Genomic DNA, 17,022 nt, shown 5'->3' on the forward strand with positions numbered 1-17,022 from the left:
CCAAGAGATTTGAGGAATATGTAAGAGGGAGCGAAGTGACCAAGCAGAAGAAATGTAGAGGACAACAAATTGTTGGGTATGTGAGGGAGCAAAGCAACCAATTAAAAAAGGAGGTTAGTCAAAACGTTCTTGAATATGAGTAAGGAAGCAACTTGTTCACTTCCGAGCAGTAGGACTCGTTTTAAAATAGCTTAGGAAATATGTGTTTCCTAAGCATGGTAAACACATATTGTAGGCCTATAGTACAATTTAGGTGGTCTAAGAGTTAAATTCTGAATGAGCTGCATTTGCTGGTAAATCATGCGCAGAGGATCTTTGTCTTTTATCCATTTCTACACTTTTCTTTAGATTTCAGTTTTAAGGCGGGAAGGATCCCACCCTCCTGTGGATGCTAATATTTTGACTGACCCTGGGTAAATAGAATAATTACAAAAACAAAAATGATGTTTTAATATGAGATTTTTTAATGCCCCTTGAAAGTCCACCATCTTTCTCACTCTCTCCATCTTTGTTTTTATTCATTTTAACTTTCCAATTCTTTCTCTCTTGATATCTATAAAGTTCAGGTTCACCCTTTTAACTTGCACTATTCCAAGCCCCCAACCAATTGGCATCCACAGGAATGGGGGAGTGGGGCTTCCCCCTAGAAAATGCATATTTCCTATGCCATTTTTAAACAAGTCCCTATCGCTGGGAGTGAACGTGTTGCTCACCAGCACGAATTCGAAAATATTTTGATTGACCTGGGGCCCGTTTCATAAAACATTTGCCGCAGCGGCAACTCCCATTTTCTGCGGCAAATCTCAAAACAGCGGCAAATGACAATTTCTGCGGCAATATTTGATGCAGCTATTTGAGCTGCGTCAAATATTTGCCGCAGATACTTTCAGGGGCAAATGACAATTTCTGCGACAATATTTGATCTATTTCAGTTGCGTCAAATATTGCAGCAGAAACGGCTTTTTCATCAAAATATCAACAATTTGGAGGGCCTAACAACCATATTGCTAAAGTTTTTGATGATATTGAATTGATAAATTGCTTTTTGTCATTCTAAATAGAAAATACAGGTATTTTCACTCATTGACAAATAAAAGTAGATATTTATTGAATCACTAAATTTATTGAATTGAATTTACTGAATTTATTAAAGTCAAATTTATTTCATTAAATAGATACATAGGAACATCCATTGTGTTCCTGCAAATTTACACTTTAAAAAAGTATTTCTTTATCCTGTAAAAGAATGAATAATTGTCTCAGTTTGTCAAAGATGTTGCGTCATTGGCTTTTGAGTTTCAATTAGATTCATTTCATTATTCATAAGTGTTTTTTTTGCTGCTGTTGGTTTTTTCTGATGTGTTTGTTGAAACTCCAGCTGAAGCTGTGGTTGCTGTTAACGTTCCCGGAGTGCTTGTTGGACACCTTGATGTTGTTGAGGTTGCCAGTGTGGTTTTTGCATCTCCTGCAGAAATTGTTGATGCTGCTGTAGTTGTTGCTGTTGGTCAATGTAGTGTTACATCTCCTGTGTGTTTGCTGCTGTTTTTGCTCCTACTGTGCATGTGATTGAAGTACCTGAAATAGTAATAAATTTATAATGCATATGAGCAAGATACTCCCGGGGGGGGGGGGCACTCGACCAAAAATGTGGTGGGGGTGTGCCGCGGGCGAGACAAAAAACGGGGGCCTTGGAGCGGGCTTATTGTAAAAAGGAGGGTCCTCGGAACGGGCTTCGGAACGACAAATGTTTGTGAAAACAGGGGTCCTTGGAACGGATCGCCAGCGTGTGAGTGCGTATGCATCCCCACGGAACGGTCATGCGTGCATGATGCAGCTAGCGCGGCCTCCGCCGGGGGAGCTCTGCGGCCGCTTTTCACCAAAATTCGACTCGTTCAATGCGATCGGAGCGGCGTAACGAAAAATATGCTAGCTTTGGAGCGGATTTCCCTCTTCTTTTTTCTCGATAAGAAGAAAATGCTATGCCTTGGAGCGGCTTTCTTTGTTCTTTTTATCAACAAGGCAAAAATGCTATGCCTTGGAACGGAAATTTGAGTGTGAAAATGGGGGTCCCCTCCGCGGCACATACCCACTATGCATTATATACTGAGTGCCCCCCCCGGGAAGATACTAAACTTATTCCTAATTTCAATTTCATTGTTAACCCTTAATAGAGTGGGGGGGGGGTGGAGGCACCTCTTGGTACTTTGCAAGATTTATCCAAATGGACAAGATCCTCAGGCACTCCCGGGATGACCTACCAGAATAGCCTCACAGTAAGGTGTATTAACAGGATTTTGTACTCATAACATTCAGTTGATTTTGCATGAACTCAATTCATCAAATGAATGTAAAGGGTCTACCAGTAAAAAAAATTCTGTGAGCTTTTTCGGGTAATCTTTCTGAGTCCTTTTACTCCTTTAATGAAATATTAATAATTAAATACATGATGAAGTGAGTTTGACAGTTATTTGACATGTTGCATCTTATGTGCTAGTGGTGGGGTCAATCATTATAGAAATGCAGAATATACATGTACATGTACCAATTTGGCAAGAGAAAGCAAGTCACATTATCGACCAATGATTGATATTGGTTTGTTACTTTTGCAGCTGAAAAAAAAATCATCAACACCTCAAACTAAGAGTTTAATTCTAAAATTTGGATTCCTGACAAAGAGCAAATCAAGAAGACAAAAATAATTCAAATTGTTATTATGACTTACTTTCTATGCCAAAATGAATCAGAATTATAAATAAGTTTAACTTACGTTTAAATCACATTTCTCGGCTCTTTATCTGGCTCTTCAAACCCTTCAGTTGTTGATTCTGGCATGACTTTCTGATACTATTTTGTGTCCTTCTGGAACTGTGGACAAAACCTCACCTGAAGGAATAAATTAAAATTTTCAAAAAATGTTTGGCACTATAATTTTTTTTCTCACATGAATACATTACATGTATATCAAAAGAAAAGAAAAGGAAACTTCATTTGACTATTAGGTTTTTGTCAGGGGGGGGGGGGGTAAAGGGGTCAAGATGGGTCAATATGATGAACAAAAATGCAATAGTAAATAATATATAAGGATCAATCTCTGGTTGAAAAACGTCACTTCATGCAATTATTCCTCATAATTCATCTTGCACACACATATACACATAGTGAGGATGGGTGAGAGAGAGCGAGCATCGTCATCGTACATGCAAAAAGTATTAAATCCATCACTGATGTATAGATGGGGGCCATGCCCCCCAGTCAGACTGCAGGTCCCAAGAGAGTGGCTTCTTTCATCCAAATGATATTCATGACTTGAGATGTTTTGTATATTTAATGAGCTTGACGCGGACCATAACACCTTTTCATTCGGTCATTGCTGCTCTAACTGTGCATCGAATTTCATGAATTTGGTACCATTGTAAAGAAGAAGAATCATTCTTTCATGTCATATGTTTGGATTTATTCAAAGATTTTGTAATATAGGTTCAAAGTTTGATCTAAAATATGCTATAAAATAAATATTTTCACCAGACAAAAGTTGCTATTTTCACACTTTATTTGTGTTTGAGCCCAAATGATTTTTATATCATGATAAAGCTGAATATGTATGCTTTGAAACGATATAGGTTTCAAAATAAGAATTGGTTTAATCGGGTCAAGATCACACTTTTCATTTGCCAAGTACATAAAGCAGTTTGAAAACAAGAATACTGCATTCTGATTGGTCAAATAGACCACCCAGTGGCAAATTCCAACGGTTCCAGTGCCAGGGTTCGTAGGAAGGTCACACTTCCCATGTGGTAATCTCCTCAAATACCCTGTGCCTGTTGTTCTGTGAACCTTATCCAGCCAATCAGAACTCTGGATTTCATGCAAGTACAAAATTACAGAAATCTCGTATTGTACCTTAGTGGGAAAAGTGTGATCTTGACCCGATTAAAAGGTGCCGCATATCAAGAGTGGCATTGTGAGAAAGAAAAGAAGTTCAGCTTTATGGTGATATGGATATCATTGAGGCTCAAAATAAAAAGTTTGCACAATGTGCAAAAGAAAATGGAAGAAGAAAATTAAGTTTTGAGGCACACTTTCAGGCCAGAAATTTACTTATTTAACAAAATATTGTATACAAAATAAATGACCAATATGAAAGAGTAACTTTTACTCTATCTGATAGTGCAATAATATTTAATTTAACTTGAGGTTAAAAAGAAATGCCAGTAGTTGCAGTAAACACTGATTTCATGAGAAAGTCTGGCTTAATTGTCAGTATATCATCGAGGATCTAGATTTGGTAAAGTTACATAAACTGAACTTTGTGAAATCTTGAAATCTACGCTGAAAAATGTTCACACTGAAGATCACCAACACAGATAGGCACACGTGGGACAGTGTATTATTATTGCTGGAATATGAGCTTATTTTGCTTATTTCTCAGCAATTACACAATTTCTTCCAGAATCCTTTGGCACATATTTTTTATTCATACAAACAGACACTTGGGTGGTCATTATATTAGATTCTGTAAAAAGTCATTTTGAGATCGTTACCAATACTGGAATTTCTCTTTAAAACAGGTAAATTCTTAGACTCGAGAAAGAAAATCTCATGAATCACAAGATTTTGCAAGGATTCAGCCACGAGATGATTTGGATGTATCTGGACTTTTTGCTCATTAGCATAGGGACCTGCGGTCTGACTGCCCCCCCCCCCAATGTTTAACGACCAAGAAAGAAAAGGAGAAAAAGAAAGAAAGCGAACGAGAAAGGGTGAAATAGAGAGTATTTACTGGATATTATTACGTCAAAATCTTTCCAAATTTTGATTTCTGTATTAAAAAGTTCTAAAATTTTGCACACTCCCTTCGCTCTCTTTGGAGAACTTTTGTTCCATTCGCCATATTTAGCCCTCTCAAAATATTTGGCTCATTACGCCACTGAATTCAATTGTAAGAATTTTATGTTTGCTTAATGTAGACTTAATCTAACCCTAATAAGACTGCCAGGGTATTTTGGAGGCAGGAAAGATGGGCGGAAGGGGAGTGGGGGCCCTCAAGATTGACCGTTAATTGCGCAATTGTGAAGAAATGCAAAATGCCTGCCACAGATGAAAAAATTGTATATTTGATCATTCTAAAATTATTTAGAATTATATATTTTACTAAATCATGCATGAAATTAGAATTTGGCTGGAAATCTATAAACACAGCCCTTGAAGTTTTTGTTCAGACACATAAAAATTAATTGATATCAAATACCTTTCATATGTATTTTTTTCCTTTCTTAAGTATTTCTTTGTTTTTTTTACTTTTTTTATATTGTTGACAAAATTTTCTGATCATAAGCACAATGAAATTAATTGATTTTAATCAGTAAAAATAAACATTAACCGGTATGATACAATTATGAATTCTGGCTAGAAACAGATTTTGCATTGGATTTGTCCATGAAATCACATTTTAGTGCAATTCTGACATGTGTACTTACACAATGCACAATGTTGCATAATTGCAGAACCGGGTACCCAGGTGTCACAAATTTTGTCTGAAAACTCATAAACTTTTTTTTAAAAAGGCTTTATAATGACGCGGCACAATCTTTCACGTTGTGGATTTATCGTGAAAATTTTTGGGCTCCCACGGCCTTTTTAGGGTTAAATCAGATAGCACATCATGATGGGTTTTACTGATATTCATTCTGCAACAAAGACTATCCATCATATCTGACATTGATTTTTACCTGTGGCAGTATGTTAGTCTCTGCATTTCTACAACTGTGGCCAAATATTCTACTACTAGTTCATTAGATGGGCCCATGGCATTTTTCTTATTGTAGGAGACTGGCAAGCCCTGGCTTTGAAGTTCCTGGTATATCCTTCTCCAGCTGCAATATCTGGTCAGTTGAGGACTTGGGGGCTTTGTGTCAGGAGTGGTCTTGGTAATGGCGGTGGCAATGGTGATGGCAGTGACAGAAGCAGACTTGGTGGTGGTGACTGCAATTGCAGCATTGTTGATGGTGGTATATGCCTCATCACGACCAACATTAGCTCCTGCTGCCATGCTGCTGGTCTCCATCTATTATGTTTTAAATAGAATAAAACATTAAAACAATTGATTATTAACACATCAACTTCAGAACACTAGCATATTGATAATAAAACTTGTAGATTAGCAGTCAAAGCATAAAATGAACTTCCACAGAAGAGTACATGTACCTTCTAATAGAATTTCAGACCACCTTGAGGATGTTATGCTCAAAGCAAGGTTTTTATTTGACAACATTGGTCAGAGGGACATGGATTTAAATGTCAGAATACAACTGGTATCATTGGTTGATCAATCATACTGTACAATACCCCATTTAGATATATGTTGCTGTTATCTTCCACTTTACCCCTCTTAGATCTTTGGCATTGAGTAGTAGTCCCAGGGAAGGTGCTGAAGACTTTGGTACAGGTGTCTTTGCAGTATCTGGGAGGTTGCTTGCTGAATCTAAATGACTTTCTTTCGAGGGTTTCCCTGGTTTGTGTGCATTCTGTACGAGAAGAGTGAATAAAAAAAAAAAACATTAAAAAAAGAAGAAAAATTGAATAAACCGAGATGCAAGAATGAAAAAATGACTTTAAATTTGTCAAATTAATATTCAATAGTACATTTAGAATAATATTTGTTTAGAAATGAATCCTTTTCAATGGACTTGCAGCAAAATAAACATGTTTAAATATTCATGATGATTTATTAACCCTATCTGGCCCCAAAGGAGGAAGGGGGGGGGTCTTAAAGGGATGGTCCAGGCTGAAAATATTTATATCTTAATACATAGAGTAGAATCCACTGAGCAAAATGCTGAAAATGTCATCAAAATCGGATAACAAATAATAAGTTATTGAAGTTTAAAGTTTAGCAATATTTTGAGAAAATAGTCATATCATGAATATTCATTAGGTGGGATGATGTCACATCCCCACTTTCCGTTTGGTTCATAAAATCATAATTTTTTCATTATTTCATACATGTGTAAATGATGTGTCTCCATTATGATGAAATAAGTTTCAGCAATTAATATCTAATGTACTAAATCAGTTGTCAATCCAATTTTTCTAGTTCTTGGAGGATAAAATTTAATAAACATAATTTCATATAATAAAATTCAAAAGAACAATTTGAGATGTGACATCATCAGCCCACCTAATGAATATTCATGACGACCGTTTTCACAAACTACTGTTATAAACTATCAAATTCAATAACTTGATTATTTGTCATCTGATTTTGATGAAATTTTCGGCATTTTGCTCAGTGACTTCTACTCTATTAAGCTACATGTATAAATATTTTCAGCCTGGACCATCACTTTAATAAGCCCCCCTCCACATGTTTTGCAATAATTCCACAGTTAGAAACATGTCCTCATATTTTTTTTGTTGGTCAAGTCTCGCAGAAGTTTAGGGACCAAGTTTGCGGCATCCGGATACGCAGTAATGCAACAATGTATGAGTTCATGTCGGACCTAGAATTGCTCAAAAACATTATTTTTCTTACAAATCTAATCCAATGGAAATTCTATTTTAAATCATAAATGACAAATGCATCATTATTCTTGCACTTATTGGTTGAAAATTATAAAATCTTTGCTTTGTCTCAAAATATTATATCTATATTTTGATATTAATAGATGCTCTAAGATCTTATCTTTGAAATGGCATTTAAAAAATAAATTCATGCTTGAGCGAACACGGGACGTTTTATACTTTTAGACTTTTGGCTAATCAGCAGACTTATAATATATTCATTATCTTTGCCATAATTTTCGAAAAATGCTGTCAAATTTCACTAATAAATTTATTCATTTACCTGAATTACATTGGTTTTAATTTGAACTTCTTTTACCTTTGAATTTTCCTTCATAAGTAAGAAGAGACTTTCTTGTCAACCCAAGTGAGAAGATTTGCATTTTTAATTGGGAGAATTTGTAATCATTCAAATCCTTTTTATTATGTGAAACAAATTATGTTATGGTACCTTTGATAATAATTATGTGAAACAATTTATGTAATGGTACCTATAAAAGACATGAATCCTATTTTCAAGGGGTCATTGAATCCTTCACCAAGTTTAATTATGTGCTTGACAGGACAAACAAGAAAATATTCATGTCTTTCAATGGCAATGGTGTATTGAGTCAATTTTGAAGGAGGAAGATATGGCAGATCAGGTAAAATGCATTAAAAAGTTGTGAAGCGAGCAAGCAAAAATTTCCAGTTTTTACTAAAATATCCAATTTTGTGATTTCGACATAATATTCAGAATAATATCATATTTCACTTTCTATGTTTTCTGTTATTTTTCTTTCCACTTTTTTCCTTGGTCATAATTTTGTATTGGGAGGGGGGGAGCACCCCGAGCCCCCACCCCTCAGTATGCCACTGTTCAAAGGCATCATAACCTTTGCAGAACACAATGAAAGGATTCGAAAAAAAACACGCTCTACCATAATTTGGTTTAAAAAAATGTTCTTGCCTAAGGAAGGAATATTCAAAACTAAAAGAGAACATATTAAAAAGGGACAACACCACAACTATCCAAATAAATAAGTAGATTTGGAAATGAATTTTGACTGCATAATTCGAAAATTATGGCAAAGATAATGAAAAGGTTAAGAGGAATTCTGCTGATAGCAAGAAGTCCGACCATCATATTATGCCATTTTGGCGCAAGCTTCCTTTTTTACCCCAGACAAAACAATTTGTGTTTGCGTAAGCACGAACAAAACCAAATTATTTTAATAGCATTTGAAGGATAAGACTCCATAGCATGTATTGACACCAAAATATTGAGATCATAATTTGAAACAAAAATTTTATAGACTTTTCAAATCTATCCCATTTTTTCATACGCACTGTAGAACTTGGGAACTTATTTAGAGATTTACTTAACTGTACAGCAGAGAATTCTCTATTTATCCATAAAATAATTTATCAAAAATGAATTTTAATAAATTATGAAAAATCAGCAATACACCCTTAGCTTTGCAATTTCAAAGCTCATGCTAATTATGTAGGGCTAAACCAAATTTTTAATTTGTTTGATCATTTAGTAAGCGTTAACTTAAAATACACAGTCCCCTGGTACACAGTATAGGCCGAGGTCCATGGTGACCCTCCCGAATAGGATAATTTTCATTTCTCTTTGGCTACTGAGAATGGAATATTCAAAACATTGTTCTGTCAAACCAAAGGTAGATAGATACTACAGAGATTATATTTCTTTAAAACACGTATGATATAGATCTACTGTACCTTCTGATGACGAGGCGGCAAATTAAATGTGGTTGGGACAGCATCCTGTCTTAGACGAATCGTTTGCCCAGTCCTGTCAAAGCAAGCATCTTCAAAATGATCAGAACAGAGTACAGAGCTCTTGGAGGAATTCGATGAAGCTTGCTTCATATTGACCATCCATACTGTGTTACAGTACCAGTTCAGTCCAACGGCTGAATGGGAATCTGCAGCAAATGTAAACACATGTCATGAAATCAATTATATATAATTAAGAAAACTCTAGGCCTACTCAGCAGCGGCCCGTTTATCAACACCTGGACAAGTGAGTCATATTTATCTACCAACCACAGAGTTAGTTCCTATCTTTAGGATTTTTTACAAGATATAATCCATTAATAACGTTATATTGAGACTATCGGTAGAAAGTACAAGAGATGTAGCCTTAATCACATAATAGCATAATTTTCAAAAAGTTAAATCATGATAAAACTTGCAATTATTGTGATAAATCAGGAAATACATCCAATCAAAAAAATAGCAGAGCCAAAACTAGAACAAAAGCTTCGGTCTCTGTTAAAGGGGAATCCAACCCAAATAAAAACTTGTTCTTAGGGGAATAAGAAAAATCAGTCAAGTTGATAGGTGAAAGTTTGAACACTATCTGACAAATAATAAGAAAGTTATTTTTTTAAAGTTGTGAATATTGGTAATCCCTAGATCCACGAGAATGCAAATTGGCCACATATGTGATGTCACGGTGATGTAAGGCAAGGACTACTCTTCCATGTACTCCAATACATAAAATGGCTAATATGTCATTTTTTCAAATGTTTTACTTCAAATTTTTATTTTTCTTTCACATGAGGACATAAAACAATTTACTACCAGGTTTATATTTAGATTACTGCCCCAGGGGAAGGGCAGTTAGGAGAAAAACACAAATCCCTGATAATTAAGTACATGGCCTATGGGAAAGTTGTCCTTGCCTCTTGTCATAATTTACTTACCCAGTTGCCACTTTGAAATCTACATAATCATAGGGATTTCAATTTTAAAGCAGCCATAACTTTCTTATTGCTGGTCCGATTTCTTTCAAACTTTCACCATTCTGTTTTATCTAATTTTCTCCTTTCCAACACTATATTTTATGACCAAGGCTGGATTCCCCTTAGGTGTAAAGGCATCCGGCCGAGCGTTGTTGGAGCGGTCGTGGAGCGGAGAGAAAAAAAAATAATCACTGCTCGCTACCGTTTACCATTTTCAAGTTCGATTTTAGTTTTTTTGTTTTCGATTTTTTCCCCCATTTTGAGAAAAAAATTCTACCCTCTTTCCCTACCGCTCCAACAACGCTCGGCCGGTGTGACCATGCCTTTATGTTGGTTGTTCAGCTGAATTTCATTGGCTTCACTCACCAAATACAGAAAAAGATATAAAAATACTCCTCGAGACAGAGGGCTGCCAGCTGTCTACTAAAGGCAAAACATGCATCAAACATAATTAAACCATGCAGACTTGGGGATTAAAATGCCGAGAAAAATGAAATCATCACTAATTCATTTTGAACATGACTAAAAAACAAGGTAAAAGCAATTTTTGTCTCGCCCACTTATGAAAATAACCAGAAATATTGTGATTTGCGAGGGCACGCAAGAATTATATCGAAACTTCATTGTGAAATTACTGGGATGGAATAACACTTGTCATACCAGCCTTGCACGTAAACTTTAATATTGACCTGAAAATGACCTTTGACCTTACCATGTGACATCCGACTGCAGCATAAGTCTGCAAGTTTGGTTGAAAAGTGACTTACGGTTGCGGAGTTAGGTGTCATAAGAGAGTCTTGCATGTAAACTTTAACCTGTAAATGACCTATGACCTTTCCATGTGACCTCTGACTGCAGCATAACATGCAGGTCCCCCAAGTCCATCTACCATCCAAGTTTGGTTGAAAAGTGACTTACGGTTGCGGAGTTAGGTGTCATAATAAGAGAGTCTTGCATGTAAACTTTAACCTGTAAATGACCTTTGACCTTTCCATGTGACCTCCGACTGCAGCATAACATGCACGTCCCCCAAGTCTATCCAACATCCAAGTTTGGTTGAAAAGTGACTTACGGTTGCGGAGTTAGTTTTCATAAGAGAGTCTTGCATGTAAACTTTGACGTTAACCTGAAAATGACCTTTGAACTTATCATGTGACCTCCCACTTCAGCGTAACATGTGCAGGTCCCCCAAGTCCATCTACTGTCCATGTTAGGTTGAAAAGCGACTTACATTTGCGAAGTTAGGTGTCCTGCATGTAAACTTTAACGTTGACCTGAAAATGACCTTCGACCTTACCATGTGACCTCTGACTGTAGCATAACATGCAGGTCCCCCAAGTCCATCGACCATCCATGTTTGATTGAAAAGTGACTTATGGTTGCGGAGTTAGGTGTCATAAGAGAGTCTTGCATGTAAACTTTAACCTGTAAATGATATTTTACCTTACCATGTGACCTCTGACTGCAGCATAACATGCACGTCCCCCAAGTCTATCCAACATCCAAGTTTGGTTGAAAAGTGACTTACGGTTGCGGAGTTAGGTGTCATAAGAGTCTTGCATGTGAACTGTAACGTTGACCTGAAAATGACCTTTGACCTTACCATATGACCTCAGACTGCAGCATAACATGCAGGTCCCCCAAGTCCATCTACCATCCAAGTTTGGTTGAAAAGCGACTTACGGTTGTGGAGTTAGGTGTCATAAAAGTGTTGCATGTAAACTTTAACGTTGACCTGAAAATGACCTTTGACCTTACCATGTGACCTCTGACTGCAGCTCAACATGCAGGTCACCCAGGTCCATCTACCATCCATGTTTGGTTTAAAAGCGACTTACGGTTGTGGAGTTATGTGTCATTACAGGTTTGTGACGGACGGACAGACGACATTTGGATCCCTTAGTCTCGCCTTCACCTCTGGTGGGCAGGACAAATATGTCATACGGACGTTGAGATATGCCGCGAGAGCTTTTCTCGAAAGGGTGGGTTGAGGAGGAAAGTCAAACAAAACACACCTTTTCGGGACAACCGGGGGAACTTTCCATGAAAGGCTGCATGTGTTTAATATTTTTTCTGAACCAATCGTTTCTATGAAAATTAGTCTTGAAATAACAATATAACAGTAATATAGACACTAGACAGAGGTGCATAGATGGGGGGAGGTTTGGGATGCTCTCCCCCCCCCCAAAAAAAAAAGGGAAAGAAAAATGAAATATAACATTTTCTGAATATTTTTATGTCAAGCTACAAAATGTGATTTTTTTTAATGAAAAGCTTGCTCGCTCACAACTTCTATTGAATTTTGCCTGATATGACACATCTGACTCCCTCAAAATCTTGGGCTCATTTTGTCTCTGATTATTATTAGAAGAAGAGAGCTTGCAGTTTTTGTGATTCTGAATAAAATTTCATATTAATGAAGTAATTCTGGACACAAAATAATTACACAAAGCCATATGGAATTATGAGAAATAGTAAACAAATATATCAGGCTTTGAGAAAGTATTGTTGAATTATTTATCCGAGGTTGGTCTGACAATTACTTCCTGAGGGGCGAAGCCCCGAGGGAAATATAGTAGTTTTGCCAGTCCAACCGAGGATTAATAATTCCCACTATGCTTTCGAATGAAACGCCTGATATATTTGTTTTTTATCCAACTTTTTATAATTTATAACCAAAATCTATGTGATGAGCTTGCAAAGTCCGGTTACTTGAGTTGAATTACCTACTTTTCTCTGAGCCATCGTGCTCAGCAGAACGCAGATCAGTGCCTGTGCCGACACATCGCTGGACTTGCCCGGGAGAGAGAGCGCGCTGGCCGGTGTGCCTGAGAGTTTAGCTAGATCCAGTTTTGTGAAATAATGATGTCAGACCTCGATATACTAGTATCCAAAAATATATCGAGGTATGACGTCAGAGTTGAAATATATTCGGTCACATGATGCTACTTGAACCAATAGTACTATACATGATTTACTCTATGTAGGATATAATGTATTCTATTCTATAGGCGTAAGTATTTGCATAGAAGTGTGATGAAACAAATCAGTGGCGAAGTGAGCCAAAGTTTTGAAGGGGCTAGATATGAATAATTGGGCAGATCTTTTTTGTGAGCGAGCAAAAAAAATAAAAATATTTAACTTTATAAATATCCAATGAAAGCATAATATTCAGAAAAAATATATTTCACCATTTTCTTTTCTACTTTCTTGGTCATAATTTATTTTTGTGGGAGAGGAGAGGGGGCAAGCGCCCGAAGACCCCCTCGCCTCATCTGAGCACTGAAGAAATTACTTTGAAACTGACTTTCCTTTGCAAGCTGCTGGATAATCTTTATATAATAGTTACCATGCAAGGACGGCTGCACTGCCGAGACTATTGAAAATAAATACATGAAAATGCACAAAATTTGTGTTTTCCCTTCTTTCCTTCCATTTTGTTTCACCTGCATAGGAGAGTAAAATTATATTATAGGCGCTGTTTTTCTGACGGTGGCGGCATCAACACCAAATCTTAACAAAAGGTTGTGTTTTTTAAATGAAAACTTAGAAACCTAGTTCATGAAATTTGGGCATAAGGTTAATCAAGTATTGCTAAACGTCCTGCCTGAGTTTCAGGTCACTCAGTTGTTGTGTGTCCGTACAGGTTGTGTGTCCACACGATCAATGTTAGAAAGTCATTTGAAAAAAGTTAGAAGCGAAGTTTCATCAAATTTTAGTACAAAATGTTGGGAAATATAAAGAACAAAATAGAAGATGATAACAAGTATTGAATTCATATTTTTAGTGTAATCCAAAGACAAAAAGGAAGGCTTCAAAAAGATTGTTTACATTCATAATTCCGAAGCTTCGTTATTCCGAAGGTTTGATATTCCGGAGGTTCGTTAATCTGAAAGCGAAATAAGGTTCGTTGTTCCGAAGGTCCGACAATCCAAAAATTGAAATGACGTTCGTTGTTCCAAAGGTTCGTTAATCCGAAAAGGAATAATGAGAGTCATAATTCCGAAGGTTCGTTAGTCCGAAAAAAAATGAGGTTCGTTGTTCATTTAGTTTTTTCGGATTAACGAACCTCATTTCGTTTTCGGATTAACGAACCTCATTTCGTTTTCGGACTAACGAACCTTCGGAATTATCACTCATTATTCCTTTTCGGATTAACGAACCTTCGGAATTACGCCACAAATGTTCGGATTAACGAACCCTTTTTCGATTTAACGAACATTGTGGTTCAGGCAATAATGAATTCACGTGTTTTGGAATTACGAACCTTCTGAATTACGAAGTGTAACCAAAAGATAACATGTCCGGACACTGGACCCCCTCCTATATTAGTTTTGTTTTTAAAGATCGCGATGTTCCATGAGTTTTATATTTCCCCATAAAATCCCACCTTTGTCACTCGGAATATCAGATCGACTTAACGGACACGATGTTCAGCCAGATGGAGCGTATAGTAGTGGTGGTGAAGTGGAGCCGGCACAAACATCGCTCGAAGTAACTAAACTTGTACTAGTAATGAGTGGGGCTAGGACCTAGGCCAAACATACTTAGGCTACCACAACAGGCGATAGGCTTTCTTACCCCTCCAAAGATAACTTCTTAAATTGGAGATAAAATTTTACCTTCTAGGGTGACCTTTTCTTGGACTTGCCCTATACCCTGTACCATGAACCGTTTTGGCAGTGGATATCTAAGTCAGTGGGTCGCGCATGGGATCTCATTCTTACTTCTGGTGTCCATACCACATGATTTTTCTGTGCGCGGTGGCGCATCTTTGGGCCCGAGCCGAGATAGGCCTCGACTCTAACATTAGAGTCTACGGACAAGCCCAACTCATAGTCAAGGGTTCATTACATGCAGAAACAGATCTAGAGGGGGGGTTGCAACCCCCCCCAAAAAAAAAAAATCTGGGGACCATTTTTTTTAAATCTTATCTTTTTTAAAAAACTTGTAATTTTATTTTATTCTATTTCTATGTATTCATTTAATTTATTATTATTATTTATTTGGGGGGAGGGTTGGGCGAACAAATGTCACATAGTCCTTTTTGCCCCCCATCAGCTTTTTTGAGGACACGGGCCACCGCGGAAGTGACAATCTAGGCCAGGGTTGCCGATTCTCATCCCCAAACAAAAATCCCCCCATTAAAAAAAAAAAAAATGGGGGATTGCAACTTAATTTTACAAATTTTCATGGGGGTTAATTTGGCAACGACCTCTATATAAAAAATAGTGGTGTTTTTGATGCAAGGAAACGCCATTTTCACACACAGATTTTCAAAAATTTTCCCTACGTGGGAGGGGGGACACCCCCCCAAACACCCTCGCTTGCTCCGCTCGCTTGGACTCGGTCGCTACGCTCCCTCACATACCACCCCAACCCCCCTTTATAAAAGCTGGATCCGCCCCTGACATGCCACAGCGCACAGAAAAACCAAGCCATTACTTAGAAGTGGTGTGTTTAATGCCTTATGGACGTGGACATCACTTGCAGAAGTGGGATCGCAGCAAGCCAGCATGCGCGACCCACTAACTCATTAACTGTCAATTCGAAATCCACTGCCAAACATGGTTCAATGGTTTAATTTACCAGTATTAATACTAACCTCGCAATGCGTGTGGGTGCCCAAGCTAAAGCTGTTTTTAATAATCTAAAAATAAAATCACGTCAATCACCGACTCAGACAGTCAATATTATATAAAATTTGTCATCCAATGAAGTTTCCAATTTCAACATGCATTTTGCTCTGAGTCAGTCTGAGTATGAATTTTACACCATTTATCAAAATCTAGGCCTAAATATCAGCCTGTATAATTCATTACCATTTTAGGTGTGCACAAAAGACCAATCCCCCCTGGCCTGGGCATGGTCGACTACAGTAGGACCCTACACAAACTTGAATACACGGGACTATAAATTGCACAGCTTCTTGCAAATTTGCAAGTTTGGCAACGACTAACGAATTCCCATTTTGTTTTCAACGTAATTTTGAAGTCGAAAACATAGCTAAACTTACGAATGCAATGTCCGTCCACATTCTACCAATTAGAGAAGTTGTTTGCAGCTCTCGTTGACATGAATAACGTGAAATCTAAGCTAAACAAGAAAGGTTCACCAACATGCCGACCTGTGAGTGTGACCGTCCCGCGCCCGGATATCGATCGAGCGAAGATATCGGCTTGAGCAAGGTGCAGCCAATCAGCGACGATCTCATATTCCCTGCCAGAAAGAGGAGACAGAATTACTTTACATGGACGGAATTTTTTGTGATGTGACACAAAAATCATTTCGTCGACGGAATTTTTTGTGATGTGACACAAAATCATTTCGTTGACGGAATAAATATTTGCATCGCAACGAAATGAATTTCGAGGACGCAATTTTATTTCGTCTCGAGGAAATTGATTATAAGTGTGACACAAAATAAATTTCGTATACGAAATCAAACTGCATCATGACGAAATGAATTTCGTTGGATTGAAACACATATTTTCCTACAGAATTTTCCTTTGGAAAATTGGGGTGCTATTTCGTTAGATCAAAATTCATTTCGTGTGTACGAAATAAATTTTGTGGACGAAATTACATTTCGTCTCGACGAAAATTTATTTTGTGTGACAAGAATAATTTCGTATACGAAATAAAACTGCGTCATGACGAAATCATTTTCATACGAACAAAAAAACTTTTGTGTACGGAATGACGT

General features: G+C 37.2%; 1 protein-coding gene across 4 annotated transcripts; it reads right to left on the bottom strand.

Annotated features, from left to right (window-relative positions):
- Positions 1 to 1,362: 1,362 nt before the first annotated feature.
- LOC121410944 (THAP domain-containing protein 5-like) lies at positions 1,363 to 16,541 on the bottom strand. Of its 4 annotated transcripts, none has more exons than XM_041603352.1 (6): positions 16,333 to 16,541; positions 9,289 to 9,494; positions 6,384 to 6,524; positions 5,730 to 6,064; positions 2,768 to 2,883; positions 1,363 to 1,575 (listed from the first exon to the last, which is right to left on the bottom strand). In XM_041603352.1, exons 2-5 carry the CDS (start codon positions 9,445 to 9,447, stop codon positions 2,880 to 2,882), a joined length of 639 nt encoding a protein of 212 aa, XP_041459286.1. In that variant the 5' UTR covers positions 9,448 to 9,494; positions 16,333 to 16,541; the 3' UTR covers positions 1,363 to 1,575; positions 2,768 to 2,879. The 4 variants fall into 4 exon arrangements, with proteins under 4 accessions (XP_041459286.1, XP_041459285.1, XP_041459287.1 ...); XM_041603351.1 differs by lacking the exon at positions 16,333 to 16,541 and adding an exon at positions 14,939 to 15,194; XM_041603353.1 differs by lacking the exon at positions 16,333 to 16,541 and adding an exon at positions 13,047 to 13,404.
- Positions 16,542 to 17,022: the final 481 nt, after the last annotated feature.

Source organism: Lytechinus variegatus, chromosome 3 (genome assembly GCF_018143015.1).
Source record: "Lytechinus variegatus isolate NC3 chromosome 3, Lvar_3.0, whole genome shotgun sequence".
NCBI lineage: Eukaryota > Metazoa > Echinodermata > Echinoidea > Temnopleuroida > Toxopneustidae > Lytechinus > Lytechinus variegatus.